This window comes from Leptinotarsa decemlineata, unplaced genomic scaffold (genome assembly GCF_025532065.1).
Source record: "Leptinotarsa decemlineata unplaced genomic scaffold, Ldec_3_MD MMD2_tig00002159_RagTag_RagTag, whole genome shotgun sequence".
NCBI classification, from domain to species: domain Eukaryota; kingdom Metazoa; phylum Arthropoda; class Insecta; order Coleoptera; family Chrysomelidae; genus Leptinotarsa; species Leptinotarsa decemlineata.
This window is the reverse complement of record NW_027412574.1, coordinates 2,252,566-2,279,273: the sequence shown is the minus strand read 5'-3', so window position 1 is coordinate 2,279,273 and position 26,708 is coordinate 2,252,566. Positions and strand designations below refer to the sequence as shown.

The 26,708-nt window shown below is 36.0% G+C and overlaps 1 protein-coding gene across 9 annotated transcripts in view; it reads left to right on the top strand.

Moving 5' to 3' along the window:
* Positions 1-26,708, top strand: part of scrib (scribble planar cell polarity protein) — a 313,705-nt gene that overhangs the window by 36,778 nt on the left and 250,219 nt on the right. For all 9 annotated transcript variants that reach the window (XR_012465828.1, XM_074177044.1, XM_074177046.1 and 6 more), the window contains exon 3: positions 21,851-22,140. Coding sequence is in view for 8 of the 9 variants with exons in the window: in XM_074177044.1 (XP_074033145.1) it covers positions 21,851-22,140 (290 nt within the window). In the remaining variant the exon portion in view is untranslated. The remainder of the gene's footprint in view (positions 1-21,850; positions 22,141-26,708) is intronic.

The following is a 26,708-nucleotide window of genomic DNA, read 5'->3' as shown; positions in this document are numbered from 1 at the left end:
TTGTTAGTATTTACAATCGTCTTCGGGTGATGACGATTGTAGGTACTAGGTAGGTACGTAGGTCTAAAGTGAGTGGGTCTATTCGACCCTCCACCGCAACCCATAAGGGTTTATTGTCGCTCACACCTATTCACACTCGGCGAAATAAACCCAGCTTCTTAACGAAGCCGATTAGTTTGTATGGTGAGTGGTCTTTCAGGTCAGATGGTGAGAGTACGGATCTGTCGAGCTCAAAGTACCTGATTCGGTCCCCAGCGGGGCAGGCACAAAGTATATGCTCTGCAGTTTCATCATTTTCCAGACAGAGGCGACACACACTGTCTTCCGACAGTCCCAAGTCTCTGCATGTGATGATTCAAATGACAGTGACCTGTAAGAAGGCCTGTTAGACATCGTAGTTCATCCCTACTGTAGTCCAACAACTGTTTGGAATCAAGCTTCGAATGATGAATAAACGCCTTGGAGTGAGCCAATCCTGGAAGATTCTGACAGGAGTCCATAACTCTTCTTGCCATCCAGGTGTTCAGTGTTTGTTTGGCAAAGCCCAAAGCGATGCCAATGACAGGTTCTGGTCCGATGAAGCTGCTTGCAGCACCCTCCTTTGCAAGAGAGTCAGCAGCTTCATTGCCTTCCAGGCCAGTATGGCCGGGGATCCATACCAGAGACAATCTGTTTAGTCTTCCTATCGAGGAGAGTCTGTTATGGCAGTTTGCCAAGGACCGTTATATAACATAGGATAGCCAGATCCCTATACCAGCAACGTTGTCGTGCGTGAACCGAGTCCCCACTACTTTATGACATCACCGCGGACCCGTAGCCGTTGGAATATCGCGGAAATTATGCAAAAAAATGGAAAGTATGAAGCGAAGATTGAATTTACAAAGAAAACACCTTGTTTATTATAAAATGAAAAGTAAGAAAAAAAATCTCCCCAGAAAGAAGAGGCCCTAAATGCATTGAAAAAACTTTTGACAGATAATCAAATTGTCATTCTTCTAAACAAAAAGAAACGCGTGAATTGGACTACAGAAGAGATTGCTGTTGCTTTTACTCTTCGTTATCTTAGCAGAAAATGTTATGTATTTTTGCGAACTAAACTAAATTTTCCTTTACCAGCATTTCCACTTTAAAGAGTTGAGCATCAAAAATTACTATAAAGCCAGGCTTATTGAAAGATGTGCTAACTTTTTTGAAAGTAGCTGGAGAAAATATGTCGATCATGGAACAATATGTAGTAATTTCCTTCGACGAAGTAAAGGTTAAATCTACTTTAGAATATGATGTTGGCGAAGATCAAGTTCTAGGCAACTACAATTTAATGCAAGTGTGTATGGTTCGGAGCCTTTTTTCCACTTGGAAGCAGCCTATTTATATAGGCTTCGACCAAAAAATGACGAAGGATATATTAATGAACATTATTACACAATTGCATAAAATATCATACCAGTGTGTGGCAATTGTCAGCGACTATGGAAGCAGTAATGTTGGCTTGTGGAAAGATTTATCTGTTGATATAAATAAGACCTATTTCAACCATCCACAGACGGAAAAAAATATATATGTTTTTGCGGATGCTCCACATTTGCTTAAACTCATCCGTAATTGGCTTTTGGACAGAGGATTTGTTCTAGACAGTGACGGAAATATTAAAATATGTAAACAACCGTTGGAAAATTTAATAGAGTTAACTGATACAGAGGTAAATTCCTGTTACAAAATTTCGCAAAAACATATTACTGTTGAAAAAAGTAAACGACAAAACGTAAGACTAGCAGCCGAATTATTGTCCCGCAATACAGCACAGGCTCTGTTACGACAAAAAACTTGCTGAAGACCTTGGCATGTTTATAAACAATGTTAATTCTTGGTTTGATATTTTCAACAGTCATGTAAAAACACCACCTGATCCCAATCGTTTGAAAGCCCCTTATGGAATTTATTTAAATGAACAAGAACACCATTTAGATAAAGTTAAAATTATGCTACTTGACATGAGAGCCGAAGGAAAACAATGTTTACAAACATTTCAGAAAGGGATGATAATGTCCATTGAATCTTTAAAGTTACTGTACCGGGATATCACAGCCGAATGTAAAGATGTACATTACATCTGTACTCACAAACTCAATCAGGATTGCCTTGAAATTTTTTTTTCCCAACTACGGTGCCGAGGCCCAAATGAACACCCGTCACCATTAGAAGCCATGAAAAGAATAAGGATGATTATCTTAGGAAAAAATCCTGGTATTTTAGAGGCTTGGGTAATAAAAAACATTTTATTATTTATTGCTTCAATGTGCATGTTAACTTTTGTTTTCAAGGTAAACACACAAGAAACGGTTCCTGAGGAGTATATGGTCGCTAGAGTTTTGGAACAAGCTAAGGTTTTTGTCGAGTCACCTCAAGAAGACGCATGTAATAACACCTCTAATGGCACAGTAACTCAAAGTAGTAGCAGTGGAAGTTCGTTTTCAACATCTGACATTTCAGGAACTTCCGATACAAAATCACCAGAAACTACAGATGATGCTTTTGAGTATATTGCTGGTTTTATAGCAAAGAAATTTAAAACGACTCATCCACAACTAGGTGATTTTACTTATAAGATTAAATCTGATTTTTCTTCCAATATACCATCATGGGTACAGCAGCTTTTAAATAAAATTAAACAGTGGAACAAGCACTTTGAAATTTACCATGGCGACAACAAACTAAGGAGAGAGCCAATGGTTGTCAAAAAATTATCTTTAAAAATTAAAAAAAGAGAAAGTTTACCTTTTGATATAATCAAACTCTTCTGTAAACTGAGGACTGTTATTCGTATAAATTATTTAAACACAAAACAGTTTTTAGACAGTCAGTTAAAAAGGGCAGGTAAACGCAAGATTTGCAGTACCCCAAATTCTGACGTGAAACGGAAATTAGCTAAAAAAATGAAAAAACTATTATGTAATAATTCTTAAAATTATTATTTATATTTTTAATGTTTCAAAATAATCATTACATAGTAATAGGAATGTAAATGTAGTTAACTTTTTTATTACAATTTATTTTTCAATAACAAAGAACGTATGTTAAAGTAAGCACCCATTAAGAATTTCATTTAATTGTTCTTTCCTAATGTAGTTTTTGTTCTATTTTCGTGAATAAAGTTTGTACTTTCTTTTAAAAACTTTACTACATCAATTTCTCAATTTGTATTGATTAAATGAACGAAAAATGTCCCAAAAGTAAAACAAAAAATATAAAATGTAATATTCGCTCCGTATGTGTAATGGAGAACGCTTTGAGATCGGTCCGCGGTGACGTCACCGAGCGCTACTCGACTGGCGAAAATCTGTAGTCATCCAGCTATCCTATGTTATATAACGGTCCTTGGCAGTTTGCTACCAATTTAGACGTTGCTCGGTAGGAGCCAAGAGCTTCCAACGCCGCTTGACTGTCCGAGAATATTCTTGTTGACTTGTAAGTGAGGTTGGATTTATCCAATTTCTCCGCACACAATTCAATAGCGTAAATTTCCGCTTGAAATACAGTCGCATACGTTCCTAGGCAGGTAGATAACTCTATCCTGGGTCTGCAACTGAAAACACCTGCACCAGAATCGGAAGGTGTTTTTGATCCATCTGTGAACCAACAACTATCTGCTCTTAATATTTCCTTTTTCACAGGATCCAGTCCTCTCTACTCGGGAATAGTACTTTATAAGACAGTTCGTAGTTGACAGTTGGAGGCATAAAGTCAGAGGTCATTTCCAGAATGCTGTGACTTCCAATGTCAAACAACAATTTTGTGCAATTTGTGAATTGATTTGTGCAATTGGCAATGTGCACAAGTCTGTATGCAGTCCATCTAGCCTCTCTTTCCAGAAAAATGTGGAGAGGAGGTAGATCTAGAAGGATCTCCATGGCCGCTGACGGTGTGTTACTGATGGCACCATTGATGGCCAGACAAGCCTGTCTCTGTAAGCCAGAGAGCTTCGCTTCGGCCACCAAGCAATTGCATCATAAGTGATCATTGGTCTGACACTCATCACATACATCCAATGGATTTGATTGGGACGTAAACCCCAAGTTTTACCACAAATCCTTAGACATATCCATAGAGACAGTCTGGCTTTGTGGAATATCTTGGCGTTATCAAGGATAACGCCAAGATATTCCACCTCCGTTCCAAATGGAATGACCTCACCATTGAGGGAAAGTGGCATTAAATCGTCCAATTTCATTCTCTTGGTGAAGGGGATTAACACAGTTTTGCTGGGGTTGACAGACATCTGCTCCCTCAGGCACCAACTGTGAACAACATCCAACGCGCGTTGGAGGATATTACAAGCTACCCTTTCCTACGTGGACCTTGCCAGGAGCGACCACAGAAGGGGAGATAGTATCCCAGCTTGAGGGCAGCGAGGTAAATCAGAGATACTCTCACAGAACTTCCTTCAAGATTTCCGTTTTGACTTTCTTATTTCCTTGTATGTCGTTAGAGTGGTTTTATAAAGCTCCCAGATACCTGACCCTTTAGCTCGATTGAATAGTGGTCGAACTTCTTTTCTTTTACTTTCAAGGCTTTTGTTCCACCAAGAAGAGTTGCGGTTATCTCTTTTGACCCTCAGTGGACAGTTCTCATGATAGGATGAGATCACTGCTTCGCGAAATTGCGTCGCTACTGTATCCATATCATTACAACTGTGAATAGTACTGAATCCGTCCTCAAAGTACGATTGGAGGGAGTTTTTATACCCCCTCCAATCAGTAGATTTTGAGTCACGATATTCCACTACTGGTCTTAGACCTGTTTCAATATTGAAAAGAATATATCTATGGTCTGAACAAGAAGGTTCAGTAGATACAGACCAATGGTATATCTTGTTGCTCAGAGAATGTGAGCTGATGGTTAAATCTAATACCTCTTGCTTATTACTAGTGACAAAAGTTGGATCCGACCCCTCATTAATTACAGACAGCCCTTCCCCTAGTATATAATCAAAAAGTAACTCACCCCTATGGTTTATATTCGTGCTGCCCCACGCTGTATGGTGTGAATTGGCGTCACATCCCATTACTATTTATTTGTAGTTTGTTCCTTTTGCTATAGTCGATAAGTCGTCTAACAGCAAGAGGAGGTACGGTATCCGAATCTCCCGGAAAGTAGGCGGAGCAGGCGATAAAATTCGTCTTACCCTTCTTGCCCGATAGGGAAATTTGGATGACTGGCTACCACGTCTTGGGTGCAGAAGCCTGTAAGCAAAAAATGGTTAATACCGATGACCAGACATGCTCTGGGTTTCACCCCAGGGCACGCTATTACCTCACCAGGAATATTGCTCAGTCCGGTTATTCGGCCTGTATTTCCTGTCTATGGTTTCTGCAGGAAGGCAAGGTCGATTAAATCATCCTTGAAGTTTTTTCCAAGGACATATGAAGCGGCCTTGGCATGTTGTAAGTTTGCCTGCAAACACTTGAAGTTAACAAGTGTTGCGCAAACTTAAAACTCCTCGACCCTAGAAGGGGGAAGGGGGTGCTTAAGGACACCTCCACCCTCCTCTCCCGGGATCGAGGGATGTGTAGGCTCAGATGATGAGGTGAGGACACCTGCTGTCTCTGAATTGCCTGCTGATTTTTTGGATCTCTTTGACGAGACGATTTTCGTCTTCGCTTTCAGAGAGCCACGTCCAGCCTTTTTTCCCAGTTTACTCGACGAGACGTTGGCCGTCTTCGTCTCCTGAGAAACACCTGTTTTCCCGGCCTTGGGTTGGGTGTGAGCCGGTGGTTTACCCCTATGTTTGGGTGGATGTTTGGTTGAACTCCTCCCCACAGGTGGATTTCCACCCGACCCCGCTTTATTTACTCTAACGGGTACACGGGAGTGACTCGTTTGAGTAGTTTCCTGCTGGGGTGGTGCCCGGGTTTTAGGGCAGAATAAGACCTGCCCAAAGCCAAAATGTGGTCTGAAACCCGTCCTCGCCAGCACGGCCATGGATCCATCGTCTACAGCGAAGGTCCATGTTTGACCAGGGCCACACTTTTCCTTGTGGAGGATCGTCCACTCCAAGGTTGACAGACCATGGTTCATTTTCCTCAATCTAGTGAGGACCTGTTAGGAGGTCATTCTATGACTGCCTCCGTCAGGTAGGTAAGCAACACAGATGTGTGGCTTTGGTGTGCACGGTTGCAGGGTGACCTGTAACCATCCAGGCCGAAAGACGCAGCTCTGGAATTGTACCTGCGGCCCATCGTCTGGAATAACCTCCACAGCCGATAAAATAGCTTCCTGAAAAGATTCCAGCTGGTTGGCCGTTAATGAGGTAGTCGGATAATCAAGGTGCAAGATTCCCACCTTGATGCCCGCGACAACCTTCCCATATGAGGGTTTTTGCACATCAGGTACACCTGACGAAGCCTTAGATTCAACCGTGCAGGGCTTTTTCGCCTCTGGTTTCGGTGAATCATAATTTGAGCGCAAACGTTTGTTAACCTGCTCAATGGGGGTTTGTTCCCCCATCTGAGACAGATTCTGCGTAAGCCGCTCAAGAATTTGGTGTAAGGCGGTTTCATAAGGTACTCCGACTCCGCACTTGAGGAGACGACTTAGTCGTTTCCTGGCTGCACCACTAAACCTTTTCCCAGGTTCAGTTTTTGAATCAGGGTTTGGAGAGTTGAGAAGCTCTCGCTCCTGATCTAAACTTACAGGGAGGTCAGCTGGAGTCGCAAGCTCGACATCCATCTTCTCTGTAGACTCAGCGTCAGAAAGAAAATTCAAATTTACTCTGTCGATAAAAGTCCCACGAATAGCTAGGGAAAGAAGATCAATAACGGTAGTGCCCCGCATTACCGTGACAAGGCGATGCTACGACGAGAGGGCGCCCGATATCTCGAGGGTTCCGTTAGAGACAGCTGATAGGCTCAGTGTCATTCATCCTCTTGGCACGGATACACACGCCTTAGGATTAAGCCATCGTTGGGATGCCATTCAGTTAGGGAATAACAGAGCCACATGTGATTCCGTCATTCCCGTATCCAGCGGGGCTACGTGGAAGCAGGCATCCGATGGCCGGTTAGCTCAACCTCCACATCCCAAGCCAAAGCACTTGCCGAAAACAGCATGCACAGTGGTTCAGGCAGTGAATGATGAACAAGGACAGCCAACCCGCTAGATTGTAGATACTAACAATCGAAACGTCGTGAACTAACGTGGCTTGGAATCTCTTAAATTTTTTATTTGTATTTTCATTTTATTTCTTTATAATTTTCATATTTTGTTCAATCATTCTATTGTTACTTGTATTTTATTTCAATATTCTTTCATTTCAGGTGATTTTTGCTTCATATAATTGTTATTTTCAGCTATTCATTTTGAATTCTGCTTTTTTAGTTGTTTCAGGGATTTCAAATCATTTTGTATATTAGACAATGGAAGTCCGAACTAGTGAAATTCATCATGAAACATTGTCAATCACCTTCAAACAATAAATTAATTTTGAATTTCTCAACTGAATTTTGAAGGATACTGGTGTGTCATGATCTAAGTCTGATTTAAAAACAAAAGAATGGATTTGAAAATAACTTGTTTAAAACTAATTAATACAGTTTATTGTATGATTTTCACTATACAGGGTTTTACAAAAACCGCGACAGGCGTTTCGCTATACAATAGCTTTTCAAGCGTAAACTGTCCGACTGTCATATTGAAAGTAGTGAAGAAGGATAATAATAATTATTCGAACTCTGAAATTCAGGAAATATCAAGTTTCTGTAGAAAATTTAATGAGTTATATCCTAATTTACCGGCAAAGAATAAAAGACAATTCAGAAAACTTGAACGAAATTACCTCAACTGTGGAAAAGTTCGTGCCTCAAAAAATCGAGTGAGTCCGGTGACTGGTGATTTGGAAAATGAAATACAACATTTTAGGATATTTTTATGCTTATTCTTATGCATCAGTATCTAGTGCTGCGGTTGAAAAATATTTAGATATTCTGAGATCGACTGTGAGTGATTTTCTGGACAATTTGCCTCAGATCTTGTCTCGGAATTGTTGGTATCAGTTGAATGGAGCTCCTGGACATTGCAGTGAGTAGGGAACTAACTGATATGTTCGTAATGGATACGTCGTTTGGGTCCTTGTATTTGACCGCTTCAATCACCGGATCTGACTCCCCTAGATTTTCCCCAGAAAAGGTATATAGAACACCTATCAATACGAAACAGGAACTGAAAGATCGGGTTAGATGTGTCTTCGAGGAAATCAAGCCGTCGGAAATCCGCAGAGCCACGACTGATCACGTAATAACATCAATCCATCAATGTTTACAAGTGAATGGTCAGCATTTTAAGCCCCTGAGCTACCGAATTTTTGTCATATCAGTATCAAATGTCAAATAATTGCGAAGCTGGTTTCACAATATTATCTCTTGTTTTCTAGTGTATAATTATTTTTGTTATCAATTTAATTTTGAAGTGTACTTTTATGTGTTAAAATAGTAATGTTTGTCATACACCCATGATGAAATTTCATTCATGCATTTCATTAAACCTTTCTGAACTAATGTAAAGTTATTATTCATTATTCGATGTGTTCAATAATACATTTTTCACCGAATTTTGTATTTGAAATGTTTTATTTGTATAGAAGCAAAAAATTATAGAAGAATTCATGTCTCATAAACGGTCAGAGATAGGTATAGGACATAGTTGATTAAAGTTGTTCACATTGGTTGGCTGAATTCGAAAATTGAATAATATATACAGTGTTCCATTTGAAAAAAAAATAGTTATGGTCGTTCATCGAAAATACAAATTGAGACGTACTTTCCTGACACTCTGTATGAAATAAGATTTGAGTTCCAATCTGAAATAGCAACTAGCATACCTTATCTCAATTTTGCCAGGATTTGAGTTCGATGTATCGAGTATATTCATGCGATATTAAATATTAAAAATACCATGTTTTCGCCAAAAAAATACAATATAATTAATATTTTAAAAACTATGAGAGATATATATAGAACATGTTCAACAAAAGTAATTTGGATTTTGATGCAGAATTCAAAAATTATATAATAGATAGGGTGTTCCATTTGAAATTTTCAAGTTGATGTCTGTTACATGTAGATGTGGCAACATTGCGGTGATGAAAATATTTTCAAAATATAGATCACAGCCACCTACATCGGTAACCAAAATTTGAAACTCTCATTTTTTTTTGTTCTCTAGATACGTCTAATAGATCATCTAATATGCAATACCCTGTATACAGCAGTAATATACAGCAATAAAAACTCTGATCATAACTAAAAGATAGGCAGACAAAAACAAAATATTGAAGCCATTCATGCAGCATATGAATATTATAAGAAGACGGAGCGATGAAGAACTGCTCAACATACATCCATCATAATAGGACCTCTCTCTACAACTCCTTCTTAAAGATATACAATTGTCGAGAAAAGTTAAATATCTAGGAGTTATATTAGATCGCAGAGTAACCTCTACTGAGTAGCGGCTTGATAATGATTGCACGACCAGCTGACGAAAGCGCTCGCATATAATAAATACGAGTTATAAAGCTTCAAATCCTTGGCAAATATTCGTTTTGAGGGCACCCGGCGATTTTGAAAAAAATTTTGAGTGTACTTACGTATTTTGATGCGTAGATTATGAATCCGAAAGAAAAAAGCGGCGCTCTTCCTTATTTACAAAGTTACGGCCCTTCAAAGTTCAGAAAAGAGCAACTTTTCAGCCTTCTTTCTCACAAGATAAACTATTTAAAAACACAAGCATTCATTCACTAGGTCACCTTTACACCTTATTCCTCCTTAATTGACACTTTTAAATTCAACAATCAACATTTTTCTTATAAAAAACTCAATTTAAAAACGAATGCTTTTTCTGGTGACATTCTTCTATTTCTATGTTAGTTACTAGTGACATTTCAGAAAAAAGCGGTTGGTATTTGTCGCCGCCTACTATTTCAATTTCGTAGATTTGGATTTTTAGTTTGACGTGTGTGATAAGAAAAACACAAAGAATGAAGGCAAAAAACATTTGAATTACTTTAGGAATATTGACAGCATCAGTCGCACCAGCTATGCCATTAACCTTAAAAACGTAAAATACAGAGATATATAACCAAAAGGCAGCTCCGTACATTTTTTAACATTTTTATTGGAAAAATGTTGATTGTTGAAGTGAAAAGTGTCAAGTGTCAATGAAGGAGGAATAAGGTGTAAAGATGACCTAGTGAATAGTTTATCTTGTGAAAAAGTAGGCTGAAACGTTGCTCTTTTCTGAACTTTGAAGGTCCGTAACTTTGTAAATACGAAAGAGCGTCGTTTTTTTCCCCATATACGCATCAAAATACGTAAGTACACTCAAATATTTTTTCAAAATCGCCGGGTGTCCTCAAAACGAATATTTACCAAGGATTTGAAGCTTTATAACTCCTATTTATTATTTGCGAGCGCTTTCGTCAGCTGTTCGTGCAATCATTATCCAGCCACTATTCAGTAGAGGTTTGATAATGATAGCAGGCAATGCTACAAAAGAAGCTTCTAGTTATGTGAATGTGTGATCTGGATCACAGAAGCAAGCAGTTTATGGCTGGGTCTGACTGGGCCGGAAGGGTTTGGGTGGCCCTTCAGAAGCCTGAGATAAAGTCGTAGCCGGGGCCTGGAGGGACGTACAAAATATTACAGAAAACAGAGTTGTTGAAATGGATGGATGGAAGAAGATGAAAGGAGAAACAATAAGTTGAAGTGTTTTTCAGGAACTTGGCAAAAAAAACATACGTAACATATACAACATATTTGTCTTAGCACTTGTATTGTATTAGCAACGCGTCTTTTTCAAAACGCATATGGAAAGAGGCTACTAGTTTCAGTAACGGGTGCATGTCTTATCACAGGATGTAGTTATTCACAGGAATACAAAGTACCTAGATATATGGAACAACCATATCACTTTATGGATCTGTTCTTTTAAATAGGATATAACATTAGTATCACAGCCGGATTACAGAAAACAGTCTTTGTGTTCACTCGTATTTATAATTTTAGAGGGTGTTGGGGGTAATATTGATGGTACACGCTAGATTGGTCCGCAATCAGGAGGGAGTCAGCAGCTCGGATTTTGTTTTCTCTAATTATAAAATTACTGTTTCATCAGTGCAAATGATGAAGTTGTATTCCCAGAAATGTTGAAATGGATTCAAAGTTCCTCTGAATAGTTTCAGAAGAATGTATTTAAATAAAGATGATGCTCAGTAGCAGTACTCCAAATAAGTGTATCTTTTACACAACAAGTCCATTGGAATATCCACAACAACCAAAAAGGATGTCCACACTACCTTAATTCAATAAATTAAATTCAAATGTTTTTTTTCCAATCAATTATCAGTTACATTACATTGAAATCGGGACTTTGATACGTTTTTCATATCATATGTTGCTAACCTCAAAGCGGAAACACTCTATTTTTGTTCGAGAAAAGCGGTGAATTACCTCTTCCCCCGATACGATTTCCAGCTAACCGGAAATAGTTAATCTGCTTTTATGCGGTGAACTTCTGCCGCCGCAACCCCGTTTTCTGTAAATACGGGACTGGAAGCAAAAAATTTATGGAAGAAATCCCTACAGTTAAGAAACAAGAGATTTATAAATTTATTATCAGAATATCCGTGGCATTAGAAATAAACTAAATGATCTCGAAATGAGCTCAATAGATAATGACTAGGACATAATAGTTCCCACAGAAACTTGGTTACACACCGGTTTTGAATGCAAAGAAATCTTAGAATAAGCTGTTTTCAGATTGATCATCCTCAACAAGCTCAAAATGTAAAGGCGGTGGTGTACTGTAGCAATGAAAACTGTATTCTCGCGAGATTGGGGATCAGGTGAGATCTTGCAAGTTTATGAATAACAATACCGCGAGATCTCGCCAGATTGGCAGTTTTGTGTGTTTATTCTTGCAAATAATCACATTATTTCAATAAATTAGGAAAGACTTGAAGGTATATTACGAAATAAACATTTATTTTTACGAATTTTTTCAGTAAACTTTCTACGTATTGAATATCGTTTGATGTATCTATCATTTTTTCAATAAACTTTTAAGTAGCAAACTTTGACCTATCTAATCAAACAAGAAATGAAATAAACAACTAGTCTTCTCTTCTAATATCAAACAAAAGTCTTTCAATAATGAAACAGTTCATTTATAATAAAACAACATGAAGTCAAAAACTGAAATAAAACTCGTTAACTAAGTTGAGTTGACTATAAACTGAGGTACTATCAATTAAAGAAAACTATACCTACTCAGAGATCTACTAGAAACAAAATATACAAAATAAAAGGCTTGCTCAGTTCACATCACACGTCATTATTACGAATTATTTTGAAAGTAGTTTCTTAAGAAGCACAAAATGTCCAAAGAATTGTATGCTAAATGGCTTATTTTGCTGGCCAGATAACCAGTCGCTGAGAAGGCCCTTTCGGATTCAACTCTAGTTGGAACCACAGATCTACCACAGTCATCCGCGATCTGTAAAAGTTCGCCTTTTGACCCGGGATCCGTTTTTAATTAACACGCTTTTATTAGCTTTACCTGTATGTATGTATGTATGTATGTACGTTTGTTTGTTGCTTGTAACTCTCAAGCTCGGGATCTGTATTTGACATAATTATCGACATTATTGCTTGATCTATTCGCGGGCAGATGGCGCTGTACGTAATCGCCTTGATATATCGACATAATTGCTTGATCTATTCGCGGGTAGAGGGCGCTGTACGTAACCTTTTTAATATAATTCGAACTCACCTTACATGTATTTCTTCATTGGAAAAAAAGTATTTTTTTATTAACAAGTGCGCCTGCTGCCTTATTTGTAATCCTCCTTTGCGCGTCTGTTGCCTTGGGCTTGGTAGCTGATTTTCAGGCTCCCTCTCCAGAACCGGAAAATATCAATGGTCATTTTTCTAAATAATATACGGCTGATTGATCCCAAAGATTAGATAAAATAAATATAGTTTAAAACGACTAAAAAACACGCTTTTATAGCATACGAAACTAAAAAATGAAAAAAAAATATAATTTAAAAAACTAAAAAACACACTTTTAAAGAACATCGAACTAAAAAGTTACTTTTTTTAAATAAGCTCAATGAGGATGCTTGTTTTTATTGTGATGAGTTATTGTGAAAAAAGCGTGGGCGCTTTGTGCCAGATTTTTTGTATATCAAGCGCCCGTCGCTTTTTTCACAATAATACTAGTATTTTTCGTTCGTTATTGTTTTAAGCTTATTTGAAAAAAATGTTTATTAATGAATCCAGCCAATTCGTAGTTAGTTTTCTGTCTCTTAGTTTCTTTGAACGCAACAGTCAATGTTTTTTGAAGTTCTTCTTGCAATTAAAAACTCTTGCGTTTCTCAGTAAGATATAAAGAAAGGTTCATTATCGTTACAATCATCGTCAGATTCAGCAATATCATTAGCGGTGGCAGTTGATGTTGATGCGATCGACCAAAATGGATCTGCGTTTGTCTATGAATTAGCCAGACTGTGTTTCGAATGCAAGCGCTCTATAAGTGATTTAATTTCAGTTCGAATCACATTCTCGAAGGCAATTCAAAGGTTTCGTATTTCGCAAACTCTTCTTTATCTCTTTGGTATTCAGCTGGATCTCTAATAATAACAAGCATGTCAAATTCGTTCGACGCTCAACAATGCGCTTTCTCAAGGAGCCAGCTAATTTTTCTGCAAATGAAGTTTTTAGCTCTTCCAGTTTACGAATCATAAGCCTAAGTGTTGTTTCTGCGATTGTCAGTATCTTAACGACATAACACCTCCATAGCAAGTTTTACAGGTTGAAATGCCTTGTCTAAATTCACTAAAACCGAATGTTCTTCCGCACTCAAAGAGTAGTTCGGCCCAGGTCGATCAAAGCATTGCTAACACACAGCTTCATTATATCAAAAGTAGAAATCATGTCTGGTAGGCACGACCATCGAGTTTTACAATTAAGTTGTAATTTTATATCTTTTCCAAATTTATGCTTTACGTATATTTGCAGAGTATCAGTTTCAGTAGGTGATCTTAGAAAACGTTCCACCAATTTTCTAACTTTCTTAATAATACCCGCATATTCTGCATCTAGGTCTACTTCTATTCTGGGGATAGAGATATCTATTTATATTTTGTCCATTCCAAAAGAAATTTTGTCGTCGTTTACCTCATTTCCAGATTCTATCACAGGTTCCTCAACATCAGTTTATTTTTAAATGTAATCTTGTCAAACTGGCAAGATCTCGGCCATTTTCGGCCGAAATAAATCTCGCTAAAAAAGGCGAGATCTCGCGAAAACGAGATCCAGCGAGATAGAGATTGCATTCCCTGGTATGCTTATCTCCAGCATCAAATATAGAACTTTATGGAGGATCACCCCACATAAATTGATGGATGTAGCCGTTACTATGTGGTAGGGAATCACCATGAAAATTGAGAATTGAAACTTTCTATGTAACTAACGTTACTGCAGTTTCGTCCTATAAGGACATTTTCAAACTTATACATTAAATTAATAATGATTGATTACACAGCACTTATATAACACCACTGTAGGTAATAATCGAGGTACTTACCTTAATTGAGTACCTGAATTGTGTTTGCTTGTGACGTTGGTACGTTAATTTGATAGCATTGCGGGTGCAATGTCACACATTGTCACAAAATTCAGGTACTCAATTAAGCTAAGTACTTCTATTATTACCTACAGTGGTGTTATATAAGGGCTAATGCAATCAATTTTTAGTTTAATGTATAAGTTTGAAAATGCCTTTATAGGACGAAACTGCAGTAACGTTAGTTACAAATAAAAGTGGTAAAAAACATAGAAAGTTTTAATTCTCATTTTTCATGATCAATTACCTCAGACTAATTTTTTTTGGTAATTATGACTTATTGAACATAGACTTGATTAGTTTAACAATTAATTAGATGTATCAGCACAGATTTGGCTTCTATTATATTTTTCAATTAAATAATGTCTATAATTGATACGGTGTTATGTTGATCTAATATCTATTTGCAAATGAACAGAATAATTGCTTTGTCGATGTATGTAGTGACTGTTGCCTTGCGATGCCCACTATATGTCATTAATTTTCACGATATCAAATCTGAATGATTACAGTGAGTTAGACTACAAATATTTTTCATTTGTCTCCATGAAAGCCAATTATATAAGTAAGTCATTATTTGGTATTGATTGGAACTATCATCTAGGTAACATAACTGACATTAACAAAGCAATAGATATTTTATATCAGTGTGAAAGCAGCCACGAGTTCTAGCCATGGATTTGTCGAAGCGTCGCGCGGGACCCCATAATCAGCGGCTCCCAAAATGGGTATCCATTTCGTGGCCAGCAATGACTTTACTCAATGATCGCAAAGAAAAATCCATAATTCCTTCACATCATACGTGAGTGGGGATTTTTTTCTTCGAAAATATTCATTGAAGCATACAGAACAAAACCCCTATGTTGAAATATAATATATAAAATAATTTTTAAAGAAAAATCCATAATTTCCTCAAATATTTTATAGATGAGGATTCTTTTCTTGAAATGTATTTAATTTGGCATACAAAATGAGTCCCGTATGTTGAAATATTTTGTCGTGCAGAAACGCAACCCCCACACACACTTTAATTTTTTCAACCTTAAATTCAATAACTCCATGAAAATATTCGTGAATGAAGATTTTTTTTGCATAATTACATACTATGAGAGGTACTGAATGAGACCTATGTCTCAAAATATTTTGTCGGGCAGAAAAACTACCCCCACACACCCTTTTATGTTTTCTAAATTAAATTCAATAACTCCATTGAAATATTCGTGGATGGGGATTTTTTTGCATAATTACATACTATGAGAGGTGCTGAATGAGACCTATATCTCAAAATATTTTGCCGGGCAGAAAAACTACCCCCACAAACCCTTATATGTTTTCTACAGGCTGATTCACGGTGGATGGCACATTAAACGTTTCTGGTGAACCAGACAACGGATCACTTTGAAAATTTAATGGAGGGCATATTCGGACATTCTCTAGCCAACTAAAATATTTTCGACAATGCGGTGTTGCCGCTTCTATTAGAAAGCAGTAGCAACTTTGATTTTTCAAATGGAACACTGTATATAATATTATTTTTGGAATCTCCAACAATTGCCCGACAACTTTTCTTGATATTTCCCTATACCTATCTGTTACCGTTTTCGAAATAAAAATTAATTTCAACTTTTTTCTTCGAAAATCATGACTTCTAAAAATGTCGATATCTTTTAGTTAAGAAGTACTATGATATCGAAATTTGGTTTGGAGTTAGGTGATACTTGGACACTTCCCACACGTCAGCCTAGTCTCCGTTACTTCAATACAGGGTGGTAAAAAAATACAGTTTTTTCATTTGCTTGAAAAAGTTGCTGAAATTTGATTATTTTAAATGGAATACCCTGTATATTATTGAAAATTCGGAAAGCTGCTGAAATTTTCTTTCTTTCTATGTATATCATACCTATACCTAACTAGTCAAGTTTCGGACTTATGAACTATTCAAACTTCGTTTGAATAGTTTTGTTCCATCGTTTTGAAGGTATTTGCAACTTCTGAAGTGACGAAAATGTCGATATTATTAGGAGAATGTCACAACGTTACTGTCAAATAGTAATCATGGCCTGCTTACCAAATACCGAATGGAAATACCATTCTGAAGGGACATTTTCACAAATAAATGTTCATAAGTCCGAAACTTGACTAGTTAGGTATAGGTATGATATACATAGAAAGAAAGCAAATTTCAGCAGCTTTCCGAATTTTCAATAATATACAGGGTATTCCATTTAAAATAATCAAATTTCAGCAACTTTTTCAAGCAAACGAAAAAACTGTATTTTTTACCACTCTGTATTGAAGTAACGGAGATTAGGCTGACGTGTGGGAAGTGTCCAAGTATCACCTAACTCCAAACCAAATTTCGATATCATAGTACTTCTTAACTAAAAGATATCGACATTTTTAGAAGTCATGATTTTCGAAGAAAAAAGTTGAAATTAATTTTTATTTCGAAAACGGTAACAGATAGGTATAGGGAAATATCAAGAAAAGTTGTCGGGCAATTGTTGGAGATTCCAAAAATAATATTATATACAGTGTTCCATTTGAAAAATCAAAGTTGCTACTGCTTTCTAATAGAAGCGGCAACACCGCATTGTCGAAAATATTTTAGTTGGCTAGAGAATGTCCGAATATGCCCTCCATTGAATTTTCAAAGTGATCCGTTGTCTGGTTCACCAGAAACGTTTAATGTGCCATCCACCGTGAATCAGCCTGTAGAAAACATATAAGGGTGTGTGGGGGTAGTTTTTCTGCCCGAAAATATTTTGAGACATAGGTCTCATTCAGTACCTCTCATAGTATGTAATTATGCAAAAAAATCCCCATCCACGAATATTTTGATGGAGTTATTGAATTCAATTTAGAAAACATAAAAGGGTGTGTGGGGGTAGTTTTTCTGCCCGGCAAAATATTTTGAGATATAGGTCTCATTCAGCACCTCTCATAGTATGTGATCATGCAAAAATTCCCCATCCACGAATATTTCAATGGAGTTATTGAATTTAATTTTGAAAACATAAAAGGGTGTGTGGGGGTGGTTTTTTTGCCCGGCAAAATATTTTGAGATATAGGTCTCATTCAGCACCTTTCATAGTAATGTTTTCATGCAAAAAAATCCCCATCGACGAATATTTTGATGGAGTTATTGAATTTAATTTTGAAAACATTAAAGGGTGTGTAGGGGTAGTTTTTCTGCCTGGTAAAATATTCTGAGATATAGGTCTCATTCAGCACCTCTCATAGTATGTAATTATGGAAAAAAATCTTCATCCACGAATATTTCAATGGAGTTATTGAATTTAATTTAGAAAACATAAAAGGGTGTGTGGAGGTAGTTTTTCTGTCCGGCAAAATATTCTGAGATATAGGTTTCATTCAGCACCTCTCATAGTATGTAATTATGGAAAAAAATCCCCATCCACGAATATTTTTATGGAGTTATTGAATTCAATATAGAAATCATATAAGGGTTTGTGGGGGTAGTTTTTCTGCCCGGCAAAATATTTTGAGATATAAGTCTCATTCAGTACCTCTCATAGTATGTAATAATGCAAAAAAATCCCCATCCACGAATATTTTAATGGATTTATTGAAGTTTATTTTCAAAGCATGTACGGTTGTGTGAAGATAGGTTTTCTGCCTGGGAAAATATTATGAGATACAGGTTAAATCCTCTCATCAATATAATGAATCAATATTCATTTCTCGAAGAACATTCTGCAGTGAATTTTCATTAATTATTAGAAATAGTCGTAGCTGTTCTCCAATTTACAACACATTTTGGATGCCGCTGACGCCGTGTGCAGTAAGGCTCACGCTACAAACTCTTGGCTAGAAATCCGTGGCTGCCTTCATACTCGTATATTTTATTTATTTTTCGAACAGGTATCAACAATTTTGTTCCCCTTTTGGTTATTTTATGGTTCATGTTTAAGTTAGAAGTCGTGTGAAAACATTGTGGCGTCTTAATTGACGCCGCCAAACGAAAAAATGTAATACATTTTGTCGGTAACGAAGAATATGAACGAGCACTCTCAAGGTATCAAACAATTCGTAAAATTATTGCTAATACATGCAAGGATAATTATTTGTCAGATGACTGCAGGAAATCAGTCATCTGACAAATATTAGTAAGTAACTAACCTTCTGGATGTAGTTTGAAAACCATGAATTTTTCAGTTGGTTCACCGCCAACTTGAGCAGAGGTAGACATATGATTTCGAAAAGTACCCTGGGAAACTAGAATCAACTAATAATGAAAAAAAACCCAGTGAAAAATTCTCCAGTTTCGGCAAGAAGGGAAAGAGGATCGACAAAAAAAATTATTCTATTTGTAATGAAGAGGCGCCAGAAAAGTAGCATGCTGAAATTCAAAATTACTACAAATCTGCGAAAAAAGAACACATGTATCTCGTCGAAACTGCAAAAAAAAATTCTAGGTAAATTAGATTTTTCGGGAAAAAGCAACATAAACTCTATTGTTTCGATGTCATTTACTGAAGATGACATGTAACATATTGTATCAAAACTGCAAAAAAATGACTACAGGTCCAGATGAAATTCCCTTTGCCTCAATAAAGGAATTTGGTAAAGATATAGTCGGTATTCTATCCCATTTAGTAAACCATTCATTTCCATCGGGCATATTTCCAAACTGTCTTAAATCGGCAAAGTTAAATCCAGTGCACAAAAAAAAGGAAAAAAACAACATTAATAATTACAGACCAGTATCAGGCAAAGGTTGCAAAGGTGAACAAATATTGTATGCTAGACAGACTAACTCCCTTCATCAATAAATACAGATTCATACCAGACCAGCAGCATGGTTTTCGGAAGGGAAAATCCACAACAACTGCAACAGTTGATTTTTATAATGATGTAATGTCCGAGATCGACAAAAGAATCTCCCCTGTTTGAATTTTTTGCGACTTAAGTAGGGTTTTTGACTGTATTCCTCATAAGGCACTGCTGCAAAAACTTTGGGTTTGTGTTGTGGCATACGAGAAATTGCAGCCAAATGGTTCGAATCCTATTTTTCTGATAGAAGTCAGTTTGTCCAAATTTGTTACAAAGAAGTTGACGGATCTATTAGTAAGCACTGCACAGGAGCTGGGAGTGCCACAGGGTAGTGTTTTGGTCCCAATACTATTTTCTTTATTAATTGCTGACATAGTATGCTTCTTGTCTCTCAGAAATGCACTGAAATGAATGAACAAGCTTGTAACCATCTTCTTGGTAAACTAGGAGTACGGTTTTCAGCTAATCAACTGCATTTCAATATAGAAAAAACTGAGTATCTAATATTTCATAACGATGAGATTGGAACCTTTGGTTCCAACAAAGTTAGCATCCTCAGGAGAAAAAAATTGATACCTAGTCTAGTCTGGTTAATCCTTATATACTAAAATTTGTTACCTGAGGTTGTATACCTGAAGTCCAATCTGAAATTTTTCGGTAATTAACTACCTGCAAGTTCTTAGTAATTATTCTCTTCCTAACAGAAGATTAGAAAGCGGGCTAAACGGGATGGGTCCCTTATCGCCGTTCATGCTGTTCTTACATTTTGCTATTTCTAGACTCTCACATGGATCGAGTAGCCTGGTGTGATGCACATGCTTAATCGTTTCAGATTGTTTTCACCAATTCTGTGGTCCTTGTCTAGAGCATGTTGGGTGACACTGGATTTTTCTATTTTTCCGTATTTCATGTGTGCACAATGCTCCTTGAAGCGGGTTTTGATCGCTCGTCGGCTCTGGCCGATGTATTTGCTGTTGCAATCTTGACAACTGATTTCGTAAATCCCCGACCTTTCTGTGTTTTCTAGTCCATCTTTTCTAGTCCAAGAAGCTGTTGCAATTTATAAGAAGTTTCATATGAAACTTTCATATTTACTTTATCGAATATCTGTTGAAGCCCTCTCGTGTATTGGGGTTCACAAAGAATAATAAACAATCCACTCTCAATTGAACTGGATGATTTAAATATTAATTATCAGAAAATTAACAACAAAGTTCTCGGGAATAACTCTGGAGGACGATCTCAGCTGGAATGAGCATTTTATAGCAACTATAAAAAATTAAATACAAAAATATATCAAATTCGATGTATGCGGAATGTGGTTGATATCGGCCATTTGTGAAATTTCTACTTTGCTGAAATCCAGTATACTCTACCTTATGACATTTTACTATGGGGAAACTTCCTTATTTAGAAAAAAGTTGTAAGAACTATAAAAAATGTATCACCTAGGAATTGAATATGCTTCTGGCCTGACTTTATATAAAGGAAGTTGCCTGCTACATTCATAAAATAAAAAAACACTCTTCTCAGGCATTCGGCATATCTACCAAACCAGAAACAATCAGCTAATCTATGCAAATCATAACATTCAGCCTACACACTTCAAATTTCAAAACTCCATAAAACGCTTTCTGCAAGAAAATTTATTTTATAACATTAATGAATTTTTAATGCAACTTTTTGATAAAAACTTATATTGCTGTTCTTTTTTGTTGCTTTGTAGTTATGTACGTAGTCTTTATTATCATTATATATACATGTACTCAGACATATCCTGACATGTTTTATACCCTAATGTGCCCTTTGAATGAATAAACTGATTTGATTTTATTCTATTTAAGAAAAATGTTTTCCGGAAAAGGAAATAAAGTGAAAGTTTTAGAAGAGTATCAGAAGAATAAATCGAATAGACTGCCATATAGTTCTTTTTCTTGAAATTACGAGGGAATTTTCCTTTTTAAATTTTGTTTTTCTTAAAAAGTTTGTTTTGTTTGTTTTCCCAAATAAATAGTACATTTAATCAGGTGGGAATATTATTTTAAAGTATATTAAGTCGCAAGATATAGTTAGTTGTTTTGAGGTAGATTTTGGAAAACCATTATTTTTAGATAAAGCGTAGGTACATTTTACTCTCAGAGTTGGTATTTATTGATTGTTAACTCACCGTTACAATCAGTTCAGACATTTTGATAAATTTGTTGTATGGAATAAAAAATATATTATAAAATATTAATAAACAAGTAAAGGGTATCAAATACGAACTACATCAGTTAGTATAGCGCATGCGCTTTATATGTCTGAAAATGTATGCTTGGAAATCCGTTTATAACGTTAAAGCAGTATTTCTGATTTATTTATTTTTTTGTTTCAGATATACCAGACATTCCTGAGAGCATTGGCCATCTACGTGCGTTGCGCGTCGCTGACTTTAGTTCTAACCCTATCCCTCGTCTTCCGCCTGCATTCAGTCAACTCAAGTCCCTCACGGTTCTGGGGCTTAACGATATGTCACTTACAACACTACCACACGATTTTGGGCAGCTTACTTCGCTTACATCGCTCGAACTTAGGGAAAATCTACTGAAGGAGCTGCCTTCGTCGGTGTCAAAGCTTTCTAACCTGGAACGACTAGATTTGGGAGATAACGACATCGATGAATTGGTAAGATAATCGATTAAACAGAATTGATGTCATTTTTTATCGATTTTAAATATTTTATAAATTTTCATTTAGATCACTTGAGATGGATGTGAATAAAAAAAACAGTAAATGTTCCACCTAATGAATGAACGCGGTGGAATCACTCCAGGTTTCTCTATTCCCCTTCTTACGCAGTGCCAACTGGGTTTTTTCTGTGTCACATTTCTATGGTACGAAAACTGTTTTGACCCACGATTATTTTATCGTGAGTGCTTGATGCACACAAAAACTTTTGTGAAAAAATAGGATAAAAAAAATAACTGGCTAGATGTACTGTAGACACGATAAGATTTATTCTTATTGTACCTTTACAAGGTTTGAAACATAATGAATGATTTTACAAAATGCACTGTTTCACATCGGTAGTTAGAGAAGGGGTTTCAGATTCGTCGTTGTAGGGATAGACAGAGGTTTGGATTAACATAGGTAGGAGAGGTCATAATAGCGGTAATTCCCAAGATAAGGGATACAAGGAACAATTAAGAAATTAAAAATCTAGCTATTTATAGCTTACAATATTTACTGAAATAGACTTGAATGTAGGGGTTGCTTAAGAAAAGATATTCAAGAATATTGAATTTTATAAGGATAAGTGGATTAGAAAAGACCCGTACATTAGAAGACCAACTGAAAAACCCCAATTGGGAATAATGAAAAATTGAATAACTTTAACAAGATTAGTTAACAATACATAAAATAAAAATAATTCCATAAAACAATCTGTTTTGTTGTACACATTCTAGAGCTGGTAACTCTAGGCTAAATACTAAAAAATTAAGATTCACTTGAAAAACATAATAATTTCAATAGCAAGTTTTTGAGACTGAACAAAAACGATTAACAAATGTATAGGAATTCCTGAATATTTATTTTAGAATGGTATTTAGTTAAAATCGCAAAAGTTTACTCCTGACATGCGGGTTCTGAGTTTTCTGTCGATTTCACTTAATGAGGTTAGCCGTGATGCCCACTTCTTGTTCATGTTACTAATTTCATATCAAAGTATTCCCATAGAACATACTTGTTTATAAAACAATATTATCATCCGTTTTACAATTCCTAAGCTACCGCTAAGGAAAGAAAACCTACTGCAGAAACTGCTTCCATTAGTGTCAAATATTCGCAAAAACATTTTCGAATAATTGGATAAAACTGAATAAGGGTTTTATTCTTAATCGGATATAGATATTTATAAATTTTCATAGTTGTTGAAGGTGAGAACATTCTAAAACTTTGTAAAAAATCAATAAATGTAGGTGGCTTCTGTTATTTTTCATTGAATCAATGATCCACCTTATGAATGCTCTTCGTCTAAACACTTTATACTCTAGGCTTTGTTTTCTAACTCTTTTCTTGTCTCATACCAGTTGGGTTCTTAGTTTATCCAATTTTTGTCACATTTATTGATAAAAAATATAATAAATATGTCGAACACGTGTCAATTTTGAAAAACTTTATTCAGACTAACATGTCAATAATAACAACAAACATTAATTCAAAGATTTTGGCCATCTTGATCAAACCTACACAAGCGTCAAAGATAAAATTTACCTGACGTACTGTTTTGGCACTTTGCTTAAGGTTCATTTCCATTTTCTCCAACATTCCTCTTCAATTAAATGTATTTATGAGGATATTATATTGAATTGACAAAAAACATAAAATACGGTGATTGAAATAATATTCATTCATCTCAGAAAAAAATTCAAAAATTTTGAAATTCAATTTACATATTCAAAGGATCTTTGTTTTTTCTGATACAGATCTTTAATAAAGTGATTTTTCATTTCAATATGTTCATCTCGTTTTGAATTTTCAAAACTTTTCATCATTGATATTGCACTCATATTGTCAGTTATCAAAGGATCGGTTTATACTTTGTCAAAATGAGACACAATAACTTCCAGTTTTACAAATTCTTGAGCTGTTGCTCCTGCTGAGGTGTTTTCTGACTCCATTGAAGACAAAGCTACACATCTTTGTTTCCGTGGATGCCAAGAAATGCAATTCCCTGCATGGAAATCCACAAATCCACTGAAACTCTTTCGGGTGTGACAATCACCTCCCCAGTCTGTGTCGCAAAATCATTCCGAACCAGTCTTTCCTTTTGGATAACTCAAGCCAAAATATTTTTTATGTTTAAGATATTCCAATATACGTTTGCCAGCTTACCACGTTTGACTGGCTTGTTCAAATATTGACAGATATGAAACTTGTATGCAAGATCCGGTCTTGTGACAAGCAAAAGATACATCATAATGCACATCAATCTCCTGTAATGACCATCTTCAATAATGTTAGTATCTTCAACGAACTGGAAATTCATTTATATAGGTGTGGCAACTCCGCGGCAGTCCTCCATGATGACTTTTTTAAGTTTCCGATCATTTTTGACTGGATGATTTCAAGACCTTCTTCATTTTGTTTCATCTCTATCCCCAAAAACGATCCCATCATCATATCATATCATGTAACAATCATATTCAGTAGGGTACAGCCCATTCGTTCTGACTTTCCATTCTTAATGGAATGGAATGGAGTACACTATAGCTCATAGTGTACTCCAAAATGATTCCTCGTTTCTTTGCATAGTCTTTGAAAAAATTCGAACTAAATTCACCACCATTGTCTACACGAAATCATTTCTCTTTAATATTATGTTGTGTTTGAAGTTTCTGCACTTATTCTATTGAATTATTTTCTGCTTCATTTTTGTTCTAAGTATTTTTACTATCACAAAATGGGAAAAATTGTCAATATTATTTGAAAGTACTTCCCACCATCAAATGTAGATGGTGTTATAGGTCCACAAATATCACTATGTACTAATTCATCGATTGCATTGGTACGTCTTTCATTTTTATTGAATGGAACTCCTGAAAATTTTCCTGCAATACAAGTTTCATACTGTTTTTCTAAAAGATTCAGTTCTAGTTGAAGTAACGCTTCTCTCCCAGAATGATCAAATCTTCTACGACATGTTTCTTTTTCAGTCCAGAGATTACACTCTTGACGTTCAATAATATTGTCAGTTTCTAGTATATAAAGGCCACTTTGTCTTTCTCAAATGAAATTTAAATTATTACCACTGATTACATTTAAATATTTCTCAACAACAATTTTGTGATCTTTTGACGGTATCTTTGCATATATCAAATTATGTTTCATCTGAGGCACTATTAATGCTTCCAATTGATAACAAATGTCCTTAACAGTTGACCTTCGAAATTACTATTTTATTTGCACTTGAAGTTTGACCATTTGCAATATGTACTGTAATTGGATGTGTGAAATGTTAACAAATTACTAGGGTGAGTCTGCTATGAGTAAAACAAGAATTCACGACTGGTATAATCGTTTCCAAGATGGCCGTGTAGACGATGAATATGACAAAACGACCCAGCGTATCGATTGGACCTTGCCAATTTTTTTGAACGTTTCGAAATTTGAATTTTGAATAAAAACGACGGTGCCCAATTATTTACGGAAGAAAGATTTACGGATATGGTCTCGAAACTACGACCCAATCGACCCAGTGGAGGCATTCTGACTCGTCGTGACCCAAAAAGGCTCGACAAGTGCGATCAAAAGTGAAAGTTATTCTCACTATGTTCTTCAAATATAATGGTAAACATTCAATAAAAAATTCTATGTACAACGCAATTCTATGTACAACGCAATCTGAAAAACACTCGGATTTGTAAAAAAATAACTCGTGACTTTTGCACGACGATTGCACTTGAACACACCTCATTACTTGTTTGTGAATTTTTGGCCAAAAACAATACTATTAACCATGTCCCTGCCTCTACATTCGCCAGATATGGCTTTTGTGTGACGTTTTCCTATTTCCAAACATGAACCTTGAAGGGTCGTAATTTTACAAGGATAGATGCCATTAATAGCGCATCACTTGAACAGCAAAAGGCTATCCCAAAGAATGAGTTTGACAATTGCTTCGAGTATTGTAAGAAGCGCTGGCCCTATTTGGGGACTATTTTGAAGGCGACAAAATTGATGTTGATGAATGAATGAATTGTGTTTTAACCTCCTATAGTAGTAAAACAGTGTCGCAGTTTTATCAGTGAAAATCTTGCAGTAAAGTGTTATTTAAATACGTCCATATTTCTGTAATTATGTATATGAGCACCGAACGTTGAGCAGTGATTTATGTCCATTTTAATCAGTAGCATAGAAAGAATTCATAACTTCTCAACAAATCTTTATTATGGCATTAATGAATATGTAAAATAGGCAATCTTGGGAAGTGCTCAGAAGCAGATTCGATTTTAATAAGTTTTTTTGAATGATTGCTTTCAATATTATTTGAAATCAGAAACCTTGAAGCAGGGACATAATTATTCATTTTTGTGTGATTTAAAAAAAATGCAATAACCAAATGCAATAGTACATTAGATATTTACTTAATAATTACGGTACCTAAAAGTTGATGGATGGATGAAGGAATTACAGCATTAGAAAGAAATCATAGATAAATAAGTTATACTTCAGTCGACTATTAATTAGAA